The sequence below is a fragment of the Pantherophis guttatus genome, chromosome 4 (assembly GCF_059756535.1).
Source record: "Pantherophis guttatus breed Tessera chromosome 4, ASM5975653v1, whole genome shotgun sequence".
In the NCBI taxonomy this organism is placed as follows: domain Eukaryota; kingdom Metazoa; phylum Chordata; class Lepidosauria; order Squamata; family Colubridae; genus Pantherophis; species Pantherophis guttatus.
The window spans coordinates 65,436,606-65,457,112 of record NC_142066.1 but is presented as its reverse complement, the minus strand read 5'-3'; the positions used below and the strand labels follow the sequence as shown (position 1 = coordinate 65,457,112).

The 20,507-nt window shown below is 36.8% G+C and overlaps 1 protein-coding gene across 2 annotated transcripts in view; it reads right to left on the bottom strand.

The window, feature by feature from the left end:
- Window positions 1-20,507, bottom strand: part of GLIPR2 (GLI pathogenesis related 2) — a 76,905-nt gene that overhangs the window by 32,471 nt on the left and 23,927 nt on the right. The window contains exons 2-5 of one of the 2 annotated variants that reach the window (XM_087894039.1): window positions 19,984-20,099; window positions 19,292-19,393; window positions 17,876-17,969; window positions 9,357-9,676 (exon numbers count right to left, since the gene is read on the bottom strand). In XM_087894039.1, the coding sequence (XP_087750165.1) occupies window positions 9,357-9,369 (13 nt within the window). In that variant the 5' untranslated portion in view covers window positions 9,370-9,676; window positions 17,876-17,969; window positions 19,292-19,393; window positions 19,984-20,099. Of the gene's footprint in view, window positions 1-256; window positions 338-9,356; window positions 9,677-17,875; window positions 17,970-19,291; window positions 19,394-19,983; window positions 20,100-20,507 lie in introns of those variants that run through there. The other variant, XM_034416377.3, reaches the window with a different exon arrangement.

Sequence of the window (20,507 nt, the reverse complement as noted above, 5' to 3'; positions counted from 1 at the left end):
ATATAAAATACACCACAACTTCTTTATTTACTTCCTTACTCCTTAAATAATTTTGAATTTAATTATAAACAATGAAAGAACAGGAAAAAAGTGTAAAAGTTCAGTAAGGGATTATAAAATAGATCAGAACTCAACTAGTCATAAATTAAGAAATGTAAAACTTGAAAAAATGCAATTAAAACCTAGCTGTTTTAAGAAAGACAAGCATCTGAAGGGAAAAGGTAGCAAGAAATCAAATCTTTCTACTGCTCCTTACCGAGAATTGCAAACCTCCACCCCTTCATTCCTTTGCCATCTGTCCATGATTGTCTGAACATTGTCTTGGAGTATTCTTTGACTCCCCTTCAAAAAACGGGGAGAGAAGTCACCAAATAACAAAATCATTGTTCATTGGCAAGAGAAAAATAATCTCCTGTCTCTTCAACAAGCCATGAGGGGGGGAGACTCATTTTTTCCTATTTCAAGTATAAAATCTAGAAGCAGTTCCCAAATAGAAACAAAGTTAGATGTATTCTTTTCCTTGATTAAAGCAGTTCATTTGCCATTTCTGCTACCCCTAGGAGTTTTTCTAGCCATTCTTCCATTGTGGGAATTAAAATAACTTTCCATTTTTCTGCATAAAGTATTCTTGCTGCTGTCAATTTGTAGAATGACAACAGGGTTTTTTTTTCCAGTTCTTTGTCATTAAGTCTAAAAGAAAATTTTCGGGTTTGATTTCTATCTTCATTTTAAGAATCTTCTGTATTAAAATGTGAATCATAACCCTGGCATTTTTTTTTTTTGCTTTATCATATGTCCACCAAAGATGGTAAAAAGTTCCTTCTTTACATTTACGTTTCCAACATACATTTGAAATACTTTATACACTCTTGACAATTTATCAGGTGTTAAATACCAATGGTGTATCATTTTATAAGCTTTCTTTTAAATTATAGAGTTAATTTGGAGAAAAACCAATATAAATACTACTCAATTAGTCATCAATCCTGGTCAAGAATAGATATGGCATGGATGTCATCAGAACTAAGTACTAATGTACAAGAAATAAAAATAGAACCAAATATATGGGCAGACCACAACTCAGTTAGGATTAAATGGAAAGGATAAAAGAAAAAAGTGAGATGGATGTTGAATCAATCTATATTAAAAGATAAAGAATTTATACAAATAACAGAAAAAGAAATGTCCTTCTTTAAAGAAAGTAGAAAGGAAGAGATCTTATTACAAAACATATGGGACACAGCGAAGGCGTACTTTCGAGGATTAGCTATATCTTATATAAGAAGGAAAAATAAGGAAAAGAAGCAACATCAAAAAACACTGGAGGGAGAGTACAACAGTCTAGAATGAAACTACAGAAAAAGCCCCAAGAAAAGATGCTCAAAAATCAAATGGAAATAATAAAGCACAAACTGAGGTTACTCGAAAAAGAAATGAATGGGATGAAAAATTAAGAGTATAAAACAAAATTTCTTCAAAAATGCCAATAAACCAGGAAGATGGTTGACATACAAAAAGGGGGGAAAAAACAGAGACAAAGTTTGATAGACGAGAAAGGTACATTACAGCATCAAAATGACAGCAAAAAATAAAAATAATTCAGAACTACTATGAAAATCTGTACGACCAAGAGGAACTATCAGAGGATAAAATAAAATGATACCTAGAAGAGGCCAGGTTGCCTAAAATTCTGAAGAAATAAGATCTACATTAAATGAAAGGATACCAATGAATTAACAGAGGCAATTAAGAGACAGAAGAAGAATAAAATACCAGGACCAGATGGCCTACTGGCAGAATTCTATAAACAACTGCAAGATTTCCTGGGACTATTAATGCTGGAAGTTTACAATGAAGTCTTGTTAGAAGCAAAATCTTGGATGGAAGCAAGTATCACTCTCATACCAAAAGAAGAAGCAGACTTATCACAGATTAAAAACTATAGACCTATCTCACTTTTAAATGTGGATTGCATAATTTACACATCAATAATAGCTGAAAGATTGAAGAGATTCCTAAATAAATGTATACATTTATACCAGAATGGTTTCTTGCCAAATAGACAAATTAAAAACAACATGAGAATAATTTTGAACACATTGGAATATTATGAAGCACACCCAGAAAAACAAATGGCTCTGATGTTTCTGGATGCGCAGAAAGCATTTGATAATGTAAACTGGCGATTCATGATACTGCAACTAAAATATATGGAATTTGGGGGGGAAATTATTAATATGATCAAGGCAATATACACTAAGCAGACTGCAAAACTGTTTGTAAATGGGGACACAACAGAAAACATTAATGTTAAAAAAGGCACAAGACAAGGATTTCCATTGTCCTCCTTACTATTTATTCTGACGCTGGAAGTATTAAATAGAAATATCCTCCAAGATATAGAAATAAAAGGCATGGAGATAAAAAAAGGAAAAATACAAATTACAAGCTTTTGCAGATGATTTGGTATTTATCATAGAGGAACTGCAAGAAACGGGACTCAAATTAATAAAGAAAATAGAAGACTATGGTGATGTTGCAGGATTAAAAATAAATAAAAAGAAAACTAAAATCTTAGTTAAGAACCTTACAGATAAACAGAAAAAAAGACCTAATGGAAAAGATACACATTCAGATAGTAAAAGAAGAGAGAAGAAAACTATTTAAAACTAACACAGCAAATTAAACTGGATTTGGAAAAGTGGAAAAACAAGCAACTATCATTGTTAGGAAGACAAGCCATCATCAAAATGAATATCTTACCAAGACTGTTATACCTGTTCCAAACAATCCCAATAAAGCTAGAAAGGAAATTTTTCAAAGAACTAAATAGAATAGTATCCAAATTTATCTGGCAAGGTAAAAAGGCAAGAATTAAGCTAAAACTACTACAAGACTCTACTAATAGAGGAGGCTTTGGGTTGTCAAACTGGGATACTACCAAGCAGCTGCCCTTACTTTAAGGTGACCAGATTTTAACATTGGTAAAGAGGGACATTGTGGGCGTGGCTTATTTTGTGGGCGTGGTTAGCTGGTCACGTGACTGGGTGGGCGTGGCTAGCTGGTCACGTGACTGGGTGGCCATGGCTATGTGTATAGGGTAAGGTGAACAGATTTTAACATTGGTAAGAAGGACACCATTGTGGGCGTGACTTATTGTGTGGGCGTGGCTTGGAGGCCATGTGACTGGGTAGGCGTGGCTAGCTGGTCATGTGACCGGGTGGCCATGGCTATGTGTATAGGGACTACTCAGAGGGCTGAAAAGTCATTTCTGACAGGTCCTCACACTTTTGACTGGTCCTCACACTTATGACCATCCTCACATTTATGCCCGTGCAGTATTCTTAACAACCATGTCACTCATTTCACAACTGCTTCTCTTCACCATGATGACAAGATAGGGCAAAAATGTAAAATGTGAGGACAGTCGTAAGTTCGAGGACTGGTCAAAAGTGTGAGGACCAGTCAAAAATAACTTTTTCAGCCCTCTAAGTAGTCCATATGCACAAAAGGACTAACCAGAGGGCTGAAAAAATCATTTCTGACAGGTCCTCGCACTTTTGACTGGTCCTCACACTTATGACCATCCTCACATTTATGCCCATGCAGCATTCTTAACAACCATGTCTATTTATTCATATTTGTTCTCTTTTATTCTTTAAAGTTTAACCATTCATTCTTTATCTTAATATCTTTATATTTGTTTGGGATTGGCTTTCTTCCCTTTCATCTTTTTTATTGTACAGCAATCTTTCTCCTCAAACCTACCACCTCTCTCTTTTCTTTCCTTCTTACTTTCTCTTCCCCCCCTCTTCTTCTCCTCCCTACTTCCTCTTCCTTTCTCCTTCTCCTCCTCTCTTCCTCCCCCTCTTACCTTCACTCCTACTCTAATTTCCCTTCCCTTCCTTCATCCCTCTCTATTGCTGTATCCTTTTATGCATATGGACTACTCAGAGGGCTGAAAAAGTTATTTTTGACTGGTCCTCGCACTTTTGACCAGTCCTCGAACTTACGACTGTCTTCACATTTTACATTTTTGCCCTATCTTGTCATCATGGTGAAGAGAAGCAGTTGTGAAATGAGTGACATGGTTGTTAAGAATGCTGCATGGGCATAAATGTGAGGATGGTCATAAGTGTGAGGACCAGTCAAAAGTGCGAGGACCTGTCAGAAATGACTTTTTTCAGCCCTCTGGTTAGTCCTTTTGTGCATATGGACTACTCAGAGGGCTGAAAAAGTTATTTTTGATTGGTCCTCGCACTTTTGACCAGTCCTCGAACTTACGACTGTCCTCACATTTTACATTTTTGCCCTATCTTGTCATCATGGTGAAGAGAAGCAGTTGTGAAATGAGTGACATGGTTGTTAAGAATGCTGCATAATAATTGTAAGATACAAAGATATTTTTAATGAGAAGGGGGAATTGAAAAATAAACAGGAATTGAATAGCCAAGGTATAGACTTAGCATGGTGGCCGCATGTACAGATACAATCTAGATATTATAAAGATGCTAAAACATATGGTTTTTATAAATAACCAACAGGATTGGATCAAATCTTAATGGGATTGGAGGAGAAACTAATTAAAAAGAGCCTTGGTAGTACAGTGGTCTAAGGCACCCTGTTATTAAACTGGTTATTAAGACCAGCTGCCTGCAATTACTGCAGGTTCGAATCTCGCCAAGGCTCAAGGTTGACTCAGCCTTCCATCCTTTCTAAGGTAGGTAAATTGAGGACCTACCTTGACTTTGTATAAATATACAAAAGAATGAAGGCTATTGCTTAGCGCATTGTAAGCCGCCCTGAGTCTCCAGAGAAGGGCGGCATATAAATCAAAATAAAAAAAAATAAAAAAAAATAAAAATATTCTATAATTATCTACTGACTATTAGAATGGAAGAGGAGCAAGTAAAAGTAACCATGATAGCATGGACTAAAAACTTTAGAGTATTCTACAGAATCTGACAAATGGCAAAAGTTGTGGGATAGAAACTATAAATTGACAACGTCCATGCATATAAAGAAAACCTATACAAAATGTTTTATAGATGGCACTTCCTCCAGTAAGATTAGCTAAAATGTTTAAGAATATGTCTGCCAAGTGTTGGAAGTGTAACCAAACCCCGGGCTCATACTACCACATGTGGTGGACATCAGCAGTCATATCGTCATCGCTACCGGCTCGGCGGAACCGGGCCAAACCAGGAGGAACCCACCACTGATGTGGATGTAGTTCCATTAAGGATTATACATTGAGTGCGTTTGTCAGCCAGTTACAAACCTATCTGCTGATGATGCTATCTCTCATTTTTTTAGCTTAGCAAGAAATAAGTTGTGATCAACTTTGTCAAATCCAAGTATATTATCTCCAAGTGCACTATGTCCAAGTATATTATGTCCACTGCATTTTGTTGGTCCACTAATTCAGTCACTTTGCCAAAGAATGAAATAAGATTTGTTTGACATGATCTGTTTTTGACAAACCCATGTTGGCTACTGGCTATAATTTTGCTTGCTTGTAGTTGCTTGCAGATTTGGTGCTTGATTATCTTTTTTAGGATCTTCCCAAGTATTCATGTCAGGCTTATTAGTCCCTGGTTTTTTCCCCTTTTCTTGAAGATGAGAACTATATCAACTCTTTTCCAGTCTTCTGATAATTCTCCAGTTCTCCAAGATCTTTGAAAGATATGGCTCAGTGGTTCCGATATCTCTTCTGCTAGCTCCTTCGGTATTTTAGGATGCAATCCATCAGGTCCTAGTGATTTGAATATTTGCCCATGGAAAAAGCCAGCTTCCAATAAGACATGAGCTCTATACAGTGGTGGGTTGGCCATGGTTCGCACCAGTTCTATAGAAGCAGTAGTAAAACCGGCGGGAGGCTCCGCCCACTGACCCCGACGTCATCAAAACACTTCTGCGTATGTGCAAAAGCTTCTGCACTTGCGCATGGCCCTGCTGCAAACCAGTAGTAAAGGTAAGTAGAACCCACCCCTGGCTCTGTAGACCAGGTGCTAAGCTTAACAGGCATTATTGATGCAGGATTCTAATGAGGGCTCAAAACAATGGCCATGTTCATAGACCTAACTGCAGCATATTATCCCCTGCAAAAATCTGTCAATTAATTAATAACATGCTGAGTCCTGTCAGATAATAATGGGGGGACAACATAAGTAAGATTAAACAATAGCTTCTCACAATGGCTTCCCCAAAATTTCCCAGTGGAATTTTTTTCCACACCCATTCCAATGTCACCACAGACCCACTTGTTAAATTTCTTTTTTCAATTTTCTGCTCTAGATGGAAACCTTTTGCTTCTAAAGTGATCCCTTTATTCTCCCTCTCTGAAACACGTTTCTTCGGTTATAGAAAGCAGAATCCAGTTTTCATTCCTAATATTTCAGCTGTGCTTGAAATAGCAAGCTTGATAATAAAATACAGAATTTGTTTCTTTTCATTCAGCCAAACATTATATTGCTAAACAAACAAAGTGTATTTGTTGAACATAGAGGCACAATTTGCCCCACCCTGCACTGCAGTCATAAGATACATTTTCCTCTCTGCTGACTCAGAGGCTTCTCACTCTCTCCTCTCAGCCACTATCAGTTTAGAAAGGCAGATGTGTTTGCTAGCTTATTTATTAGCTACCCACTTGCAAATTAAATTAACTCATTTTTCAAAGCTTTCCGTGGGTTCTGGAAAAACAACCCAGTACAGCTGGGAAAGTGGGAAAGGAAAAGGTCACTTTTTTTATCTGCAGAACTAAAGAAAGAATGGTTTAAGATTGCAACATCAAAACCAACAGCCAAAAACATGAGAATGAGGTTCCCATTTCTAGTTAAGAAGATTAATGTTTATAAGTGTAGCTGTTTAGTTTTCATGAGTTTAGTTATATGTTCTATCCTGTTTATATTTGTTAAACAAAAAAATTACATGAAATTATTGTATACATTTTCTCCTAAACTCTGCACTTCGGCGTGGGTTTGAGGTTTCCAGAAAGTATATACAATATTCTTAAAGGATACTCTAAATTTGTACACACTTAAAATATGAATATAATAGTTTATTTCATTTATTTTTTTATGGTTTTTAATTAAAAAAAAGGAGTTGTACTTCTGTTCTTTTGAAGGTAAATTGTGGCATTTTGCTTTTGCTAAACTAAGAACACTCCTAGAAAACAAAGCAGTAAGGGGACATTATCCAAACTAAAAGAATAAAGGCATTCAGAGGTTCAATATGTAAGTCCATCAATTCAGGTCACCTAGCCCCACATTAAGCATTGTCTAGGCTAGGCAAATACAGGTATTCCTCAACTTTGAGCCCAAAATTTCTATTGCTAAGTGAGACATTTGTTAAGTGAGTTTTGCTCCATTTCACGACCTTTCTTGCCACAGTTGTTAAGTGAATTATTGCAGTTGTTAAAATAGTAACATGGTTGTTAAATGAATCTGAATTCCCTATTGACTTTGCTTGTCAGAAGTTTGCAAAAGGTGATCACATGACCCCAGGACACTGCCACCATCATAAATATGAGACAGTTGCCGAGCATCTGAATTTTGATCACATGATCATAGGGATGCTATAATGGTTGTGTGAAAAATGGTCATAAGTCATTTTTTCAGTGATATTATAACTTTGAATGGTCACTAAATGAACTGTTGTAAATCAAGGACTACTTGTAAATCATTTTGATTCCCGAGCTATTTTCCTCAGTTGAAAAGTACAACTGAAAAGATGCATAGAATGTAGTTAAACATATACTGCTATTACTGTATTACTTTTCATGAAGTAATTAGTTATGGGAATGAGTAATGAAAGAAACTGAAGGAAAATTATCAGGCAATATGGACTGGATTTCTCTGCTGAACTCATAATACATATTTCCCTTCACCAAAAAAAGGGATTATATGTACCACCCATTTAGCACTTTATCAGAAAAAAATTATATTTTCCACCAAAGTAGGCTTCAAGATGGCATTGATACATACAGCCTCCTCTCATGCCTATCCAACTTCAGTAACCATAATTCTTACAAAAATCTTCTGTGTGGCCAAATAACATTAGATGACGTTGAACTGAAATGCCATTATTTGGCCATAATCTTTATTACTGAAAGATTGTGACAGTATCATAATTAATGGAGTTAATGCATTTGTTTGGCTTTGTGGAGGCATTGTTGAACTGTTTATTGTTCTAGCAGTTTTGGTCTCTATAGGCAACCAGGCTTTGGTCTTTGGTCAAGAAGGCTGTCTGTTTATGTCAGTTTTAACTTTTTTAATTGTTTTGGGGAAGGGGGGTGTTAATCACCCAGTGTCTTCTGGAATGGCCAGCATATTAAATCTAATCTAATTAAATGTGTTATTACTACATTTCTTATGATGAAGAAGCCAGCTGCAATATATTGCCACTAACAATATTTAAAAGCCTTGTCAGAAATTAAATGTGATAATCAGACAAAGCCTAAAATCAGCAGTCAGGAATATTAACCATTTTCAGGGAATTAAATGTCTTTTGCATTGCATGTCTAATCTAAGATAATATTCATCACAAAAACAAAATATGTTAAATTTAGAGCAGCTTCTATAAAAATTACATTGTTTCCAGAATCTGAGAGTCCTATAAAGTTTCTTCTTTCATGATTTTAGAGGTTCCTTAAAATACAATTTTATTTCATTAGACCTTCAACCCTAATTAAAATTTTTGGTAATTTATCTTGATAGAGGTAGGGGTTAATTTATTATTACTATTGAGTTTAATAATTTTGCTTTTTTATCTATTATTACTTTTGTAGATTAATGTGTTTATTTTATTCACAGTGTAATTTGCTCGGAATTTTTAAGGTTGTCTGAGTAAGATGGGCTATAAAAACTGCAAAATAAATACATAGGTCATAAAATATTTAAAAAATGAAATAGGCTACCATTTGTTGAAACAACATAATCAGAAATAAGAATGTTTTGCTTCATCTTACACCATCCAGAACAGCTGCTAATTCTACAAACAATATACAAGCAATCATCTGAACTGGCAGATATTCTTACTATTCACTATTTCTCTTACAGCATTAATCAAATCTTTCCACAACAATAATTAATACAAAACTAAGCATGTGTCTCTAAGATAAATGGGGATTGGTTGGTTGGTAGGATTCTACAAATCAGCTTTTAACTACTACCCACTCTTGAAATTCAAATGCCACCATATTTTACATGTAACTATGATCTTTGCTAGAAATTCCTTCCAATCTAAGGGTACAGATCATTTTGAATGCATAATCTTTAACAATGTACAGTACATATGAAGATATGGGGCAAAACAAACAAATTTATGAACAATTTAAAATATAATCATTTACCTACCTGATTTTCCCATACTTATGCCCTTGATTTAAGAAGCTGCTTCTCCTTTAAATGCTTCCTTTTACTTGAAACTGGCTGCAATTTCCTGGTAGTGAATTTAAAGAATCTGCTTCTCCTTTAAATGCTCCCTTTTGCTAGAAACTGGCTGCAATTTCCTGGTAGTGTTCCAAGCTCCTTGACTGCACGAAACAACCATGCATAATAACGTGCAATCGCCCATTCACAGTGCTCAATAGACTACTGATGCCATATAAGGAATAAAGATTTTTTTTTTTCTTCTTCTAAACTTGAGGCTCCTTTGTAGTCAAAGATTCTTCATCCTGCAAGTAACATAGCAACACAAGAAAATACTGAATGATTTCCTGTATTGGTGAAAGCAAGAGGAAATTGGGAAGAAAGAATATTTAAGCAAAATATACTAAGGGCATTCAGTGATGCACATTTTAGCAAGAACAATACTGATCTAGGAAGTTGTTGCATGTTGCATTTTTAACAATATAAACTTTTATTATATGCATTTCTGTAATTCCAAGATATAATAGAGCAAAACATAAGCAAAGTACTCAAAGGGTTTTGTCATGCTTATATAGGTAATCATTGTTGCTGCCTGATAATGTAAACAAGTAAATAGATTTAAGCAGGGGTGAAATCTATTTACCTTCCCTACCGGTTCAGAAATGCATGCGTCATCGTCAGATCCAATTGTAGAACCTCTGCACATGCGCAAAGCCTTCTGCGTATGCACAGAGGGTAAAAAACAGATTATTTCCTGGTTAAAACCAGGAAGTAACAACATCCGGTCAGGTGGGTGGAGCCTCGCGCTGCCGCCGCTACCGATTCACCAAGCCACGCAGTGCTACTGGTTCACCTGGACCAGAGCAAACCGGTAGCATTTCACCCCTGGATTTAAGGCTACTCTTCACTTTTAACCAAACACAGCATCTTATTTGCTGTCTCTTGCAATTCAAGCCAAAATAAATGTAGAGGGCTTGCTTAGCCATGACAGCAGCTCAAATTATATGAACATAATTTCCTGCCAACTCAAGGAAAGTATTAAAAATATTAAAATATCCATGAGGAAGTGCCCATACTCAGGTACAAAGTAACACTCCAAGAACACTTCTAGCTTGTTTAAAACTCTGCAACTCTTAACTGTTAGAGTACTTGTAAATTGCTAAACAAATTGCTAAACAAAATATAGTTTTTTCTCATTTGCAGAGGATTAGCCAAATCTGAGATCTCTGAGAGCTTTACAGTTTGGTAATAAAATTCTGAGCACCACCCCTGCAATTCAAAACTGTTGATACAGGATCTTTCTTCATAATTTGTCCTTTTTTACAGAGCTTTTTTTTCAAATAGTCACTTTTTATACAGCAGTCTTAGCTACTTCTTCTCTTCTCCAGTTCTTCTCTCATTTTCAATTTACTTTTCCTATTTATCAGTGATGGCGAACCTATGGCACGTGTGCCAGAGGTGGCACACAGTGCCCTCTCTGTGGGCATGTGAGCCATCACCCCAACTCAGCTCCGGCACAATGCACTCACTCCTCCCGCCAGCCAGCTGATCTTTGGGTCACTGCTACGCATGCGTGGGGGGTGGGGCACATGCGGGCTGCATGCATGCATGCGTGGGGGCACATATGCATGGGGCACTTATGCATGGGGGGGCATATGGGGGAACCATGTACGCTTGCAGGAGACTGCATGTTCATATGGGGGCACACATGCACACGAGGCAGGAGGCATGTGGGGGGCAGGGGGCATGCGGAGGGTGCGCACGCATTGCATCTTGGGGGTTTGCGCGTGCTTTGGGCACTCGGTCCGGAAAAGGTTAGCCATCACTGCTATATATAATTGCTTTGAGTTTATTAAAATCTACATTTTGGTTATCTAAGATATAGCTGAGCAGGAGAAAGTTGTTGTACCCTGCAACCATCGAGAGTAGCCAGCAACTACCCATGTTTCCCCAAAAATAAGACCTGATCTTTTTTGACCCAAAATAAGGACCAGGTCTTATTTTCGGGGGATATCTTACCTGCTTACCTTAGGACGACCACAGCCATGTCTCCCATGTCCCAACACCTGTTGCACCTCTGCCCAACTTATCTGTGGCTGCTTGCGGCTGCCCACAGACAGATGCTGCATGGCTTATACTGGTGGTGCCACTCATGGCAAGATGCTGTGAGGCTCATTACGACAGTGGTGCCACTCGCAGCCGGACATGCGAGGCTCGTTGCGTCGGTGCCACTGCCTGCAGCAGGAGGTTGCATGGTGCATTATGCCATTGCGTGCGTGAGTCATGGCCTCAGTGTAACAAGCCTCATGGCATTCTGCCACAAACAGCAGCACCAGCATGATGAACCATGCAGCATTCTGCCACGAATGGCACCACTGGCACAATGCGCCACATGTCCAGCCACAAGTGGCCGCCAGCGGCTGCAGAAGAAGTCAGGCAGCTGTGTAACAGGTATCAGGGCGTGGGAGACCTGGCTGCAGTGATCCTAAATGGTGTGGGGCATGTGGGGCAGCTCCACCCCACCACCCATCTTGATTTTTATGCCTGCACCTTGCCCCACCTCTTATAACCAGATAGTGGGCAGGGCTTAACTAGGGCTTATTTGGGGGGTAGGACTTTTATTAGGCACAAGTGTGATAATCGGGCTAGGACTTGTTTTGGGGGTAGGTCGTATTTTCAGAGAAACATGGCTAGGTACAAATGATGAGAGGGGAAGAGAGAAGAAGGGAAAAAAAGATGGATACAATAAAGTTAAGTAAACTTTAAAAATCAAAGGAAAGAAAAAAAGATAGAGAGTAATTGCCAAATATGGCTTCCTAGACTTGTGCCTCAATCTTTCCAATGAAACAGACTGAGATAGCAACATCATTTAATTATGATTTATTTAGAATATCCTGACTCAAAAGAATTCCTCTCATTCAAAGTGAGAACCCAGATCGTCGGCTTTCAGTCCCTCTTACAGTTAACCCATCAATGAAAATGCAAGGGAAAAATTGATTGGACAGGACAAAACCTCTCCTTTTCATAGTAAATCAGCTAAATGGAGTTAAACAGGAGTTAAACATATTACAGTTGATAACACATACATCCATTTAAACAAGTCTGATGAAAGCAGATCTTGCATTAAATTTAAAATGTTAATAAAGAAAAAAAATCATAAGGTTGTTTGGAGTTCATGGAGAGACAAACTAAATACTAATTAATGCTAATAACTTTTCTCTTATCAGAAGACAAACATCAGAAAGACCATCCTATCCTAGTTTGTTGAATAAATATCTAGCATAGAGCTTACTTATTATATTTAAGAAGCTGATAGACCTATAATTAGCGGGTAGGTCTTGTGTAGTCTTTTTGTGAATGGACACAGTAATGGATTCTTGAGTTTGTGCAGTGCAATCAATGTAAGTAAACCAGGAAGCAAGAATAGGAGTCCAGCATTCCAGATTATTCCATAGTATTTCAGGTGTAATAAAACCATTGCCTTTAGTTTACCAGATTTTAGCTGATTAATCAGTATCGTATTTCAAAGACTGCTGTTGTAGGGTGAGAGCCTTTCTTTCTCTTAACCACAATCTGATGTGTTTGTTACCAGAGCTGGTACTTTGGCAGCCTTGCCTCCTGGATTTGATGGGGGCACTTAGGAATGATCGGAGGTGGCTTTTGGATAGCTGTGGACCCACCCGGGAGGGGGGATCTTGAACATTGCAACTCCCTGTGAGGGTGCAGCTGAAAAGTCAAGGGCCTTTTACCCCTCTTCTGACCAGTAGACATCTTCATAAGCAAGCCAGGACTTTTAACTTTCACTTTTGCCGTTTGCTTTTTATTTTTAAATGTCAATTGTCTGGCTGAATGCTGATTTATTTCAACCCCTGCTAGACTATCTCTTATTTCTGTTTTCTTTTTCATTTATTGGGTTGCTTTCACCAATTTATTTATAGAAACATAGCACATGTTTCTGGATGGAGAAATTGTCTATATTGGAATATATTTTACTGAATATTTATCACAGGGAATCTGGTATTTTACTAACTCAGACCAAAACAATCAGAAATTATTCTCTCTCTGTAGAGAGAGAAATGTATTTTCCCCTGTTCTGTGGGTTGGCTGTAGATTTTATTCACTGAATAAAATATCAGATTACAAAGAAGAGGAGGCTGACATGGGGCGGGGGAGAGAAAAGGATATACATGCAATCTCTACTTGAATTCGTTTGATGAATTTATAAAATCAGTGGAACACATCTTGGGAAAACCCACTTTAAATGTTTTAATCTCACAAGAGGACCCTTTGAAAATAACATGGACCTAGAAACAATGCAGACTGTTGAAAATCAAAGCCAAGAGGAGTTTTGCTTCCTAGCAGCAAAATGGCTGGGAAGAAACATGAATTTGGTGTTTTCGTAGAGTAGTAGAGAATTCTCTGGGTGGATAAGTGATATATGGATTTTTTAAAGGAGTTTGAAAGTGAGTGGGGAAACCTATTACATTTAATTGGGGAAAGATCTTTGGATTTTGGAGGGAAGGTAGTTTGGCATTGGAGAATGGATTTATTGTATTTAACTAATCAACAATTGATAAGAGATGGCACTGAGAAACAAACATGTATATTTGATCTAAAATCAATTAGGTTTATTTTTTGGGAATGATTTTGGATTGAAGCTGTGGTAAATTTTCTACAAGTTGATTACAATAACAGTTTGTTAACAAAGGGTTTTAGAATTTTAATCTTGTGTTTTTTTCATTATTGTTATTATTTTTATTATTTTATCTGTTTATATATTATTATTATTGTCTTTCCTCTTAATTATTTTGTTACTGATATAAAATTCCTTTGGCCTGTTTTGCAAGGGGTGGAAGATTAATATTGTTATATTAATCAGCATTCAGGTAGGGAGGATGCAGTGTTTATATGTGTTAATCTTTTTTAAGACACTTTTTAATGCCTTGTGTTTTTTCTTTTTCTTTTTTTCAATATTTTGGTGTTTTGTATTTTAATTTTTCTTGAATAAACTAAATATTATAAAATCAAAAAAGTGTCATATTTCAGCACTAGTACCTGGAATTCAATTTGGTAGCAAGTTGGTATTGAGATTGAAGTTGAAATTAACAAATTCTTCTTGTGAATATAATGCCCTAAGGTGATCCTGCCATACAGAAATAGATATAAAATAAGGGAGTGCCAGGAGCTTATCAAATGGGTGAGAGGTTATCAGGTGCCAAAATTGAGTTCCTGGCTTGAGATGTTATCAATAGCTGCCAGGAAATTCTTGTGAACTCTCTTTTCTGGTTTTATAGAAAGGGTTTATACTATTTTTTCAGGAGTATAAAATCTTGGATGGATGCTCCTCTGGGTTCTCTTTGTATAACTTAAATTCTCTGATCGCTTTACTTTTGAACTCAAAATGTTCTGTATTGAACCAGGATTGGGAGTAATAGATCCTACCTCTTGATCTCCTCTCTTCCTTGATATCTGGGTAGAAAGCACTGGTGGAGTAGCTGCATCAGTTGGGCAAACATCTGCAAGGCAGAATTCTCAGAACTCTTAACTATAGTATGGAGTTGCAATAGAAGCAGCTGAGAGATTTGTTCACTAAGTTGTTGGATCTATTTAATGCAGATCACCCTCACCTCTAGATCAGATTCCAGAATTGGAGTGGGATATGTTTTCATAAAACAATTAACAAAGGCTTTACGACTGTGATACTTTGAAGATGATCGCTATCAGGTTTATTATCTAGATAATTTTTGTACAAAAGTAATCAGATTAGAGTGCAATCAATTAGGGAAGGTCTTGAGCCAGCCCAATGGAAGAATTCACCAGAGAAATCACTGCTGATAGATCCATTCATTAAATTTAAATTTAGTTTGTAAAAAAGACAATCCCTTAGTTTGTAAAAGAGACAATCCCTTATACTACAATTTTAAATATTTTTAAATGCTGAGATATTAAAGGGGATTTATGACTGGTTCTTGGGGATATTGATGGAACTGAGTAAAAAGTACTTTGTCATTCATCCTGACTCAAAAGAATTCCTCTAGTTCAAAGTGGGAACCCAGATCATCAGCTTTCAGTCCCTCTTACAGTTAACCCATCAATGAAAATGCAAGGGAAAAATTGATTGGACAGGACAAAACCTCTCCTTTTCATAGTTTAGCAATACTAGAAGTTATCAATTAAACTATTAACATCATTTACAAAGTGAGAACAGTAAGTCAAATTAAAATACACCTATGTTAATCAGCAAGTACAACAATATTACAAAGTCTATGTTGTTGGTACTAAAACTCCATTCTGTGTGGCCTTCATTTCCCCCATTTGAGGTTAAAGGGCAAAACAAAATGAACTCCTTCAGCAGGATCAAAAAAGAAAATGTTGGCAAACAAAAACTTAAGGAATTTGGATCAACAGTAGCAGAGACTGAATGCACATTAATTTCAGTCTAGAAAAGAAGTAATAGATTTCTTGTGGAAAGCAGCTTTCAAAAGTTGCAGTATACATGGCAGGCATATGAGTAATAACAAACAAATCAAAACCCCTAATATAACAATCAAAATGAAACACCAAAAAATGATTTCAACCATATCAAGTTGGTAACCACAAAGTAATACAAATTTAAAAATGAAGGAAAAAAAAATCAACACATACAATATGAAAAACACCGTAAGTTAAAATCCACAACCACCACCACCACCACCCCACACACAAATCCAAAACCTTGACTCTGGTAATAGGCAAAACTAGACTTCAGTTTGTAGTCTGCTAATGGCATTGGTATAACATGGGCATAGATTTCAAATGATGCAGGAATATTGAGAAGAACAAGTGCTAATTCAGCAACCCTAAACTAGGTAACTACCAACATAACACAGAATAGAAGGGGTATTTCCATTTAATCAGAGGATTTGACTGTGTTGATTAATGCAATAACGGTTGTGATATCATCCTAAAAGCTGATTATATGCATATGTCGTCCATATCAAGAAAAAAGGTAAACATCAAGACATTTACATCTTCATGAGTCATTCTAGTGATTGACCAATACGATGTATCAAGAAAGGCAGGGTCATGAAATATTAAGGAACTCTCAACAAAGGGACGCACTCCATAGGTTGTGTATCCTTCTAACTCAATAAGTGATCATGGTGTAACATTGCTATTTTGTGTAACATGTTCTATGTCATGTAGTCCCTCTGTTCTATGGAGCAGGAAATTCTTTCAGAAAGAAAATGTAAATGTAAATAAGGCCAATTATCTCCATAACTTACAACCCTCACAATCTGCTATGCCCAGTCTTCTGCAAGTATTTACTGGAGGTTGAATACAGTATAGGGCAGTGCAGCGATGGTAACCTTGTAGTTGAAATGTTGATTGGTCTTTTCAGCATCTGTAGTGATCCACAAGAAAAGCATAATAAAAAAAGCAGGCATTGTGGTTGATGAAGGCTACCCAAGTCCATTTCCATATAGTTCTCAGTATTATGGAGAACTATTCCCAAAGTGGCTGTAGTTTCTCTTGACAGGTTCCTATTGAAGTCTATTGAATCAAAAGATAATAATTAACCATCATTGTGAGGCTAACCATTTATCTATTGCTATTGAGTTCCCATTCAGGCGTGTTTGGGCATTTTCCAGGTCTGTTCCTATAACACTTAGTTGTGTCTCTATCAGGAGAAAGCAGGTTTTTCTTTCCACCCATGGGGTATGTATGGAACTTTCTCTCCTAGGCATTTCCATTGCATTGATGAGATGAGCAGCTTCCCATAGCCAGAAAAAGATAAACCAGCTTTAAAAGGAGACTTAAATATGGGTGTTGACTTGGGTTCTTCCCAGTTTCTGAATCTGGTAAGTCACCTGGATATCAACCTCTTGCAATAGGTCCCTAAAAAAAAATATCACAAAAAGTGAAGAAAGTATGTGCCACAGTTCACCAGAACCCAAACTGCACACTTTCTTTTTGCCATAATTCCGCATATTTTTCCTTGTTGGTAAAATACCTGTAAATGATTTAATTCCAAAGTACAAACACATTCTATAAAAACCAAATTAATTTACAAAGCAAAATATAGAAAAAATTCCAAATTTAGTTGCACATAATTAACCATTGTTGGCTCTCAAATCTTGTTAGGCTTAATTACATATTCAGACAATGTTAGGTAGATTTCCACCTCACCCCACCTCCCTTTTTCTCCTCTAGAGAAGATAAATCAAGAGAGATTAGCATAACAGTAAAACTGCAAAGCTGACCCCCATATTGTGATAGGACTATTTGCATCTGAGAATATTTATTATTTCCTGGATTGTTTCCAGAGGAAAGGTTGCATTTTTTTCCTGTGTCAGATAGACTATACTTGTCCATGGACGCTCTATCAAATATTGTAAATTTTACTTTTCCTCCCCTCTTTCACCCTATTAGATGCCATATTAAGGGACAAAGATGACACCCAGTAAACTTGTTATCACAACCCACTTAAGATTTTAATAGTAAAACATATACGTTTCACTGACCAGCATTATGCTAACAATTCTGGAATGCTTCTGTGTCAGGCAGATGATGTACAAATTCCTCTTGGGGCAGCACAGCAATGAAGCAATAGGATAGCTGAGAAGACAAAAGAATAGTTTACAAAAGTTATAACGATGTAGAGGGAAAAAGAGAAAAATGCTGAGGTGCTGTGCCATGCCTGTCTCTCCGTCATAATAAAGGAAGCTGCACACAGCCCACACTACAAAGCAGAATTTACCAGAATAAACTTTGCATCCAAATAAATGTTTGATTTCCAAATTTTCTCATCTCTCCAAAGTCCGTCTTTCCCTCTTTTCATTTTTTCCCCCCTTGTGCGTGCAATTCTGTGCTTTATCAGCAATGTCCGTTTCTCTTAAGCAACCCCAGGGTTATCTGTCTTACCAATACCATATTAGGTTTTTAAGTGGTAATGCCCTCTTTGGAAAATTGATTCAAAAGTAAACTAGCTTTCTTCAAACAGAAAGACTTCATTTTAAGAAGCATGTTAGGGACATTAGATTGCTTAAAGCACGGGTCTCCAAACGTAGTAACTTTAAGACTTGTGGACTTCAACTCCCAGTATTCCTCAGCCGGCAAAGTTTAAATCCACAAGTCTTAAAGTTGCTATGTTTGAAGACCCCTGGCTTAAATGTTAGCAAAAATTACATGCATTCCTTCTATTTGGCAGCCATTCCGCAAGTAGTAATGTCTATCAGAGCGTTTGCAGTGAAGCAGCTGGCTCAAAGTCAGGACAGCTGCCTTTTAAAGGCCCCATCGCCGTCAATTCACTCTGGAGATCTGGCAAAGTGATCTGTTTGGTCTATAAGTAACAGTTTCACTTGTCTTCTCTGTCCTTTTTTCTGTTTGAGTGTTAAACCTACCACAGTTGTTGCTTTTTCTTCTAATTGATTCAGAAATGGGGTTAGCTCTAAATTCCCTGTTAATCTCATGCTGGGTTTTGTTTTTTTTTTGGTGTGAGCAACAGAAGTTTTTGTGGTTTCTGCTGTTGGTTCTTTTCAGCATACTTTATAAGAAACCTTTTAATGAGTCAATTTTATTTTAAATTGAAATTAAAAGGTCAAAGTTTTTTCCTTTTAGATGTAATTGATTAATAAAATTGAAAATTTGATGTTATATATGTTGATGGCACCAAAAATACTTTATGCACAAAAATGGAAGGCTACTTTGATTCCCACAATGGACAAATGGCTTCAAAAATTGACGGGGTTAGCAGAGATGATTAAATTGACTGCTTTTGATTAAAGAACAAAACACAATTTTGTTTCTGCTTAGAAACTGCTTTTGAACTTTGTGCTGGAGATAAGATTTGGGGTTTTGCTGATTAGATAAGTTTGTTGTTATAGAAACGGCTAGCATATATTATATAAAAGTAAAAACTTGAAGTTTTATGTCGTTACCTTATTCTACTGCACTAAAAGGAGTCGGAAGTCAAGTTGGTATCATTTCCATCCTGCATAAGCATGACAGCTGCTGAACAGACAGCAGGAGGCAGGCATTCTCTATCAGGGAAGAAGAAAATTCTGTAAACTGTTGGCTTACTTCCACCTGTATATACTACTCCAAGGAATTATATCTACTTAATGAGAGAATTGATTCTAAATTACTTACTACTTACTAATCAGAGGCTTGATTGAAATCTGTATTGCAGAGTGGATATGCTGTCTCTTCTTCCTTTTCCCTATTCTTAAATCCCAGAGTAAGGATTATTAAATTATATCTGGTTGCCCCAGCATAACCACTTTTTTTTTAATGTTAGCTATTGTATGGTACCTTCCTCAAATTTGAGAAGGGGTCTATAATTCTAGGTTAGTTTTAGCTAATAAGAATGATATTTTTTAGCATTTCTTTTTTATGTATCACTCCTCTTTATTAATTATTGAATGTTCTGGATTTTCAAACCCTATTTTCTCCTCTTTTTTCATTTTGCTAGTTAATGGCTATAATAAAGTTGATTGATTTGAAATTACAGCTGGAGAAGATAGATGGCCTCTTAGGTGATACAACTTAAATGATTTAAAAATTAGAAACAGAGAATAAAAGTACCAAAGTAATTGTTAAAAATGGAGAGCTTAAACTCAGAGCTACTCACCTGGTCGCCATCTTGAGCTCCATCCCCCAATTAGGTGCTGAAACTAAATGCTCTTAACCTCTGACCTCCAATCTCAATCTCTTTTAACCCCTTCAGCTGCTAATTTTACTGCATGCCTGGAAAAGGGAAATAGAATATGTTACTTAATTCTGTTAAGTGCCTGCCAGGCTGAGTAGTAGAGAAAAGCAAAGAAAAGCTTTCTGCAGCTTGTTTGCACTGAAGAAAAAGTTCACTTAAAAGAAAAAGTGGCTGCAGCATAACGTGCAGCAAATGGCTGCAGCAGAAACTGGATGCTACAGAGAGTCCCATTATGTTGAACCATCTTCTGGAGCATTTCCAGAAGGGATATATAGACACTTCTAGGGTTCACCAGTTAAGAAACAATTGAGAGCCAATTGAGTGGTTAAAGTGTTGATGCAGAAACCAGGAGTCCTAGGGTTCCCTTAGGCATGAAAACCAACTGGATAACTTTGTGCCAGTTATTCTCTCTTTCCCAATCCACCTCACAGAATAGTTGTGGAGAA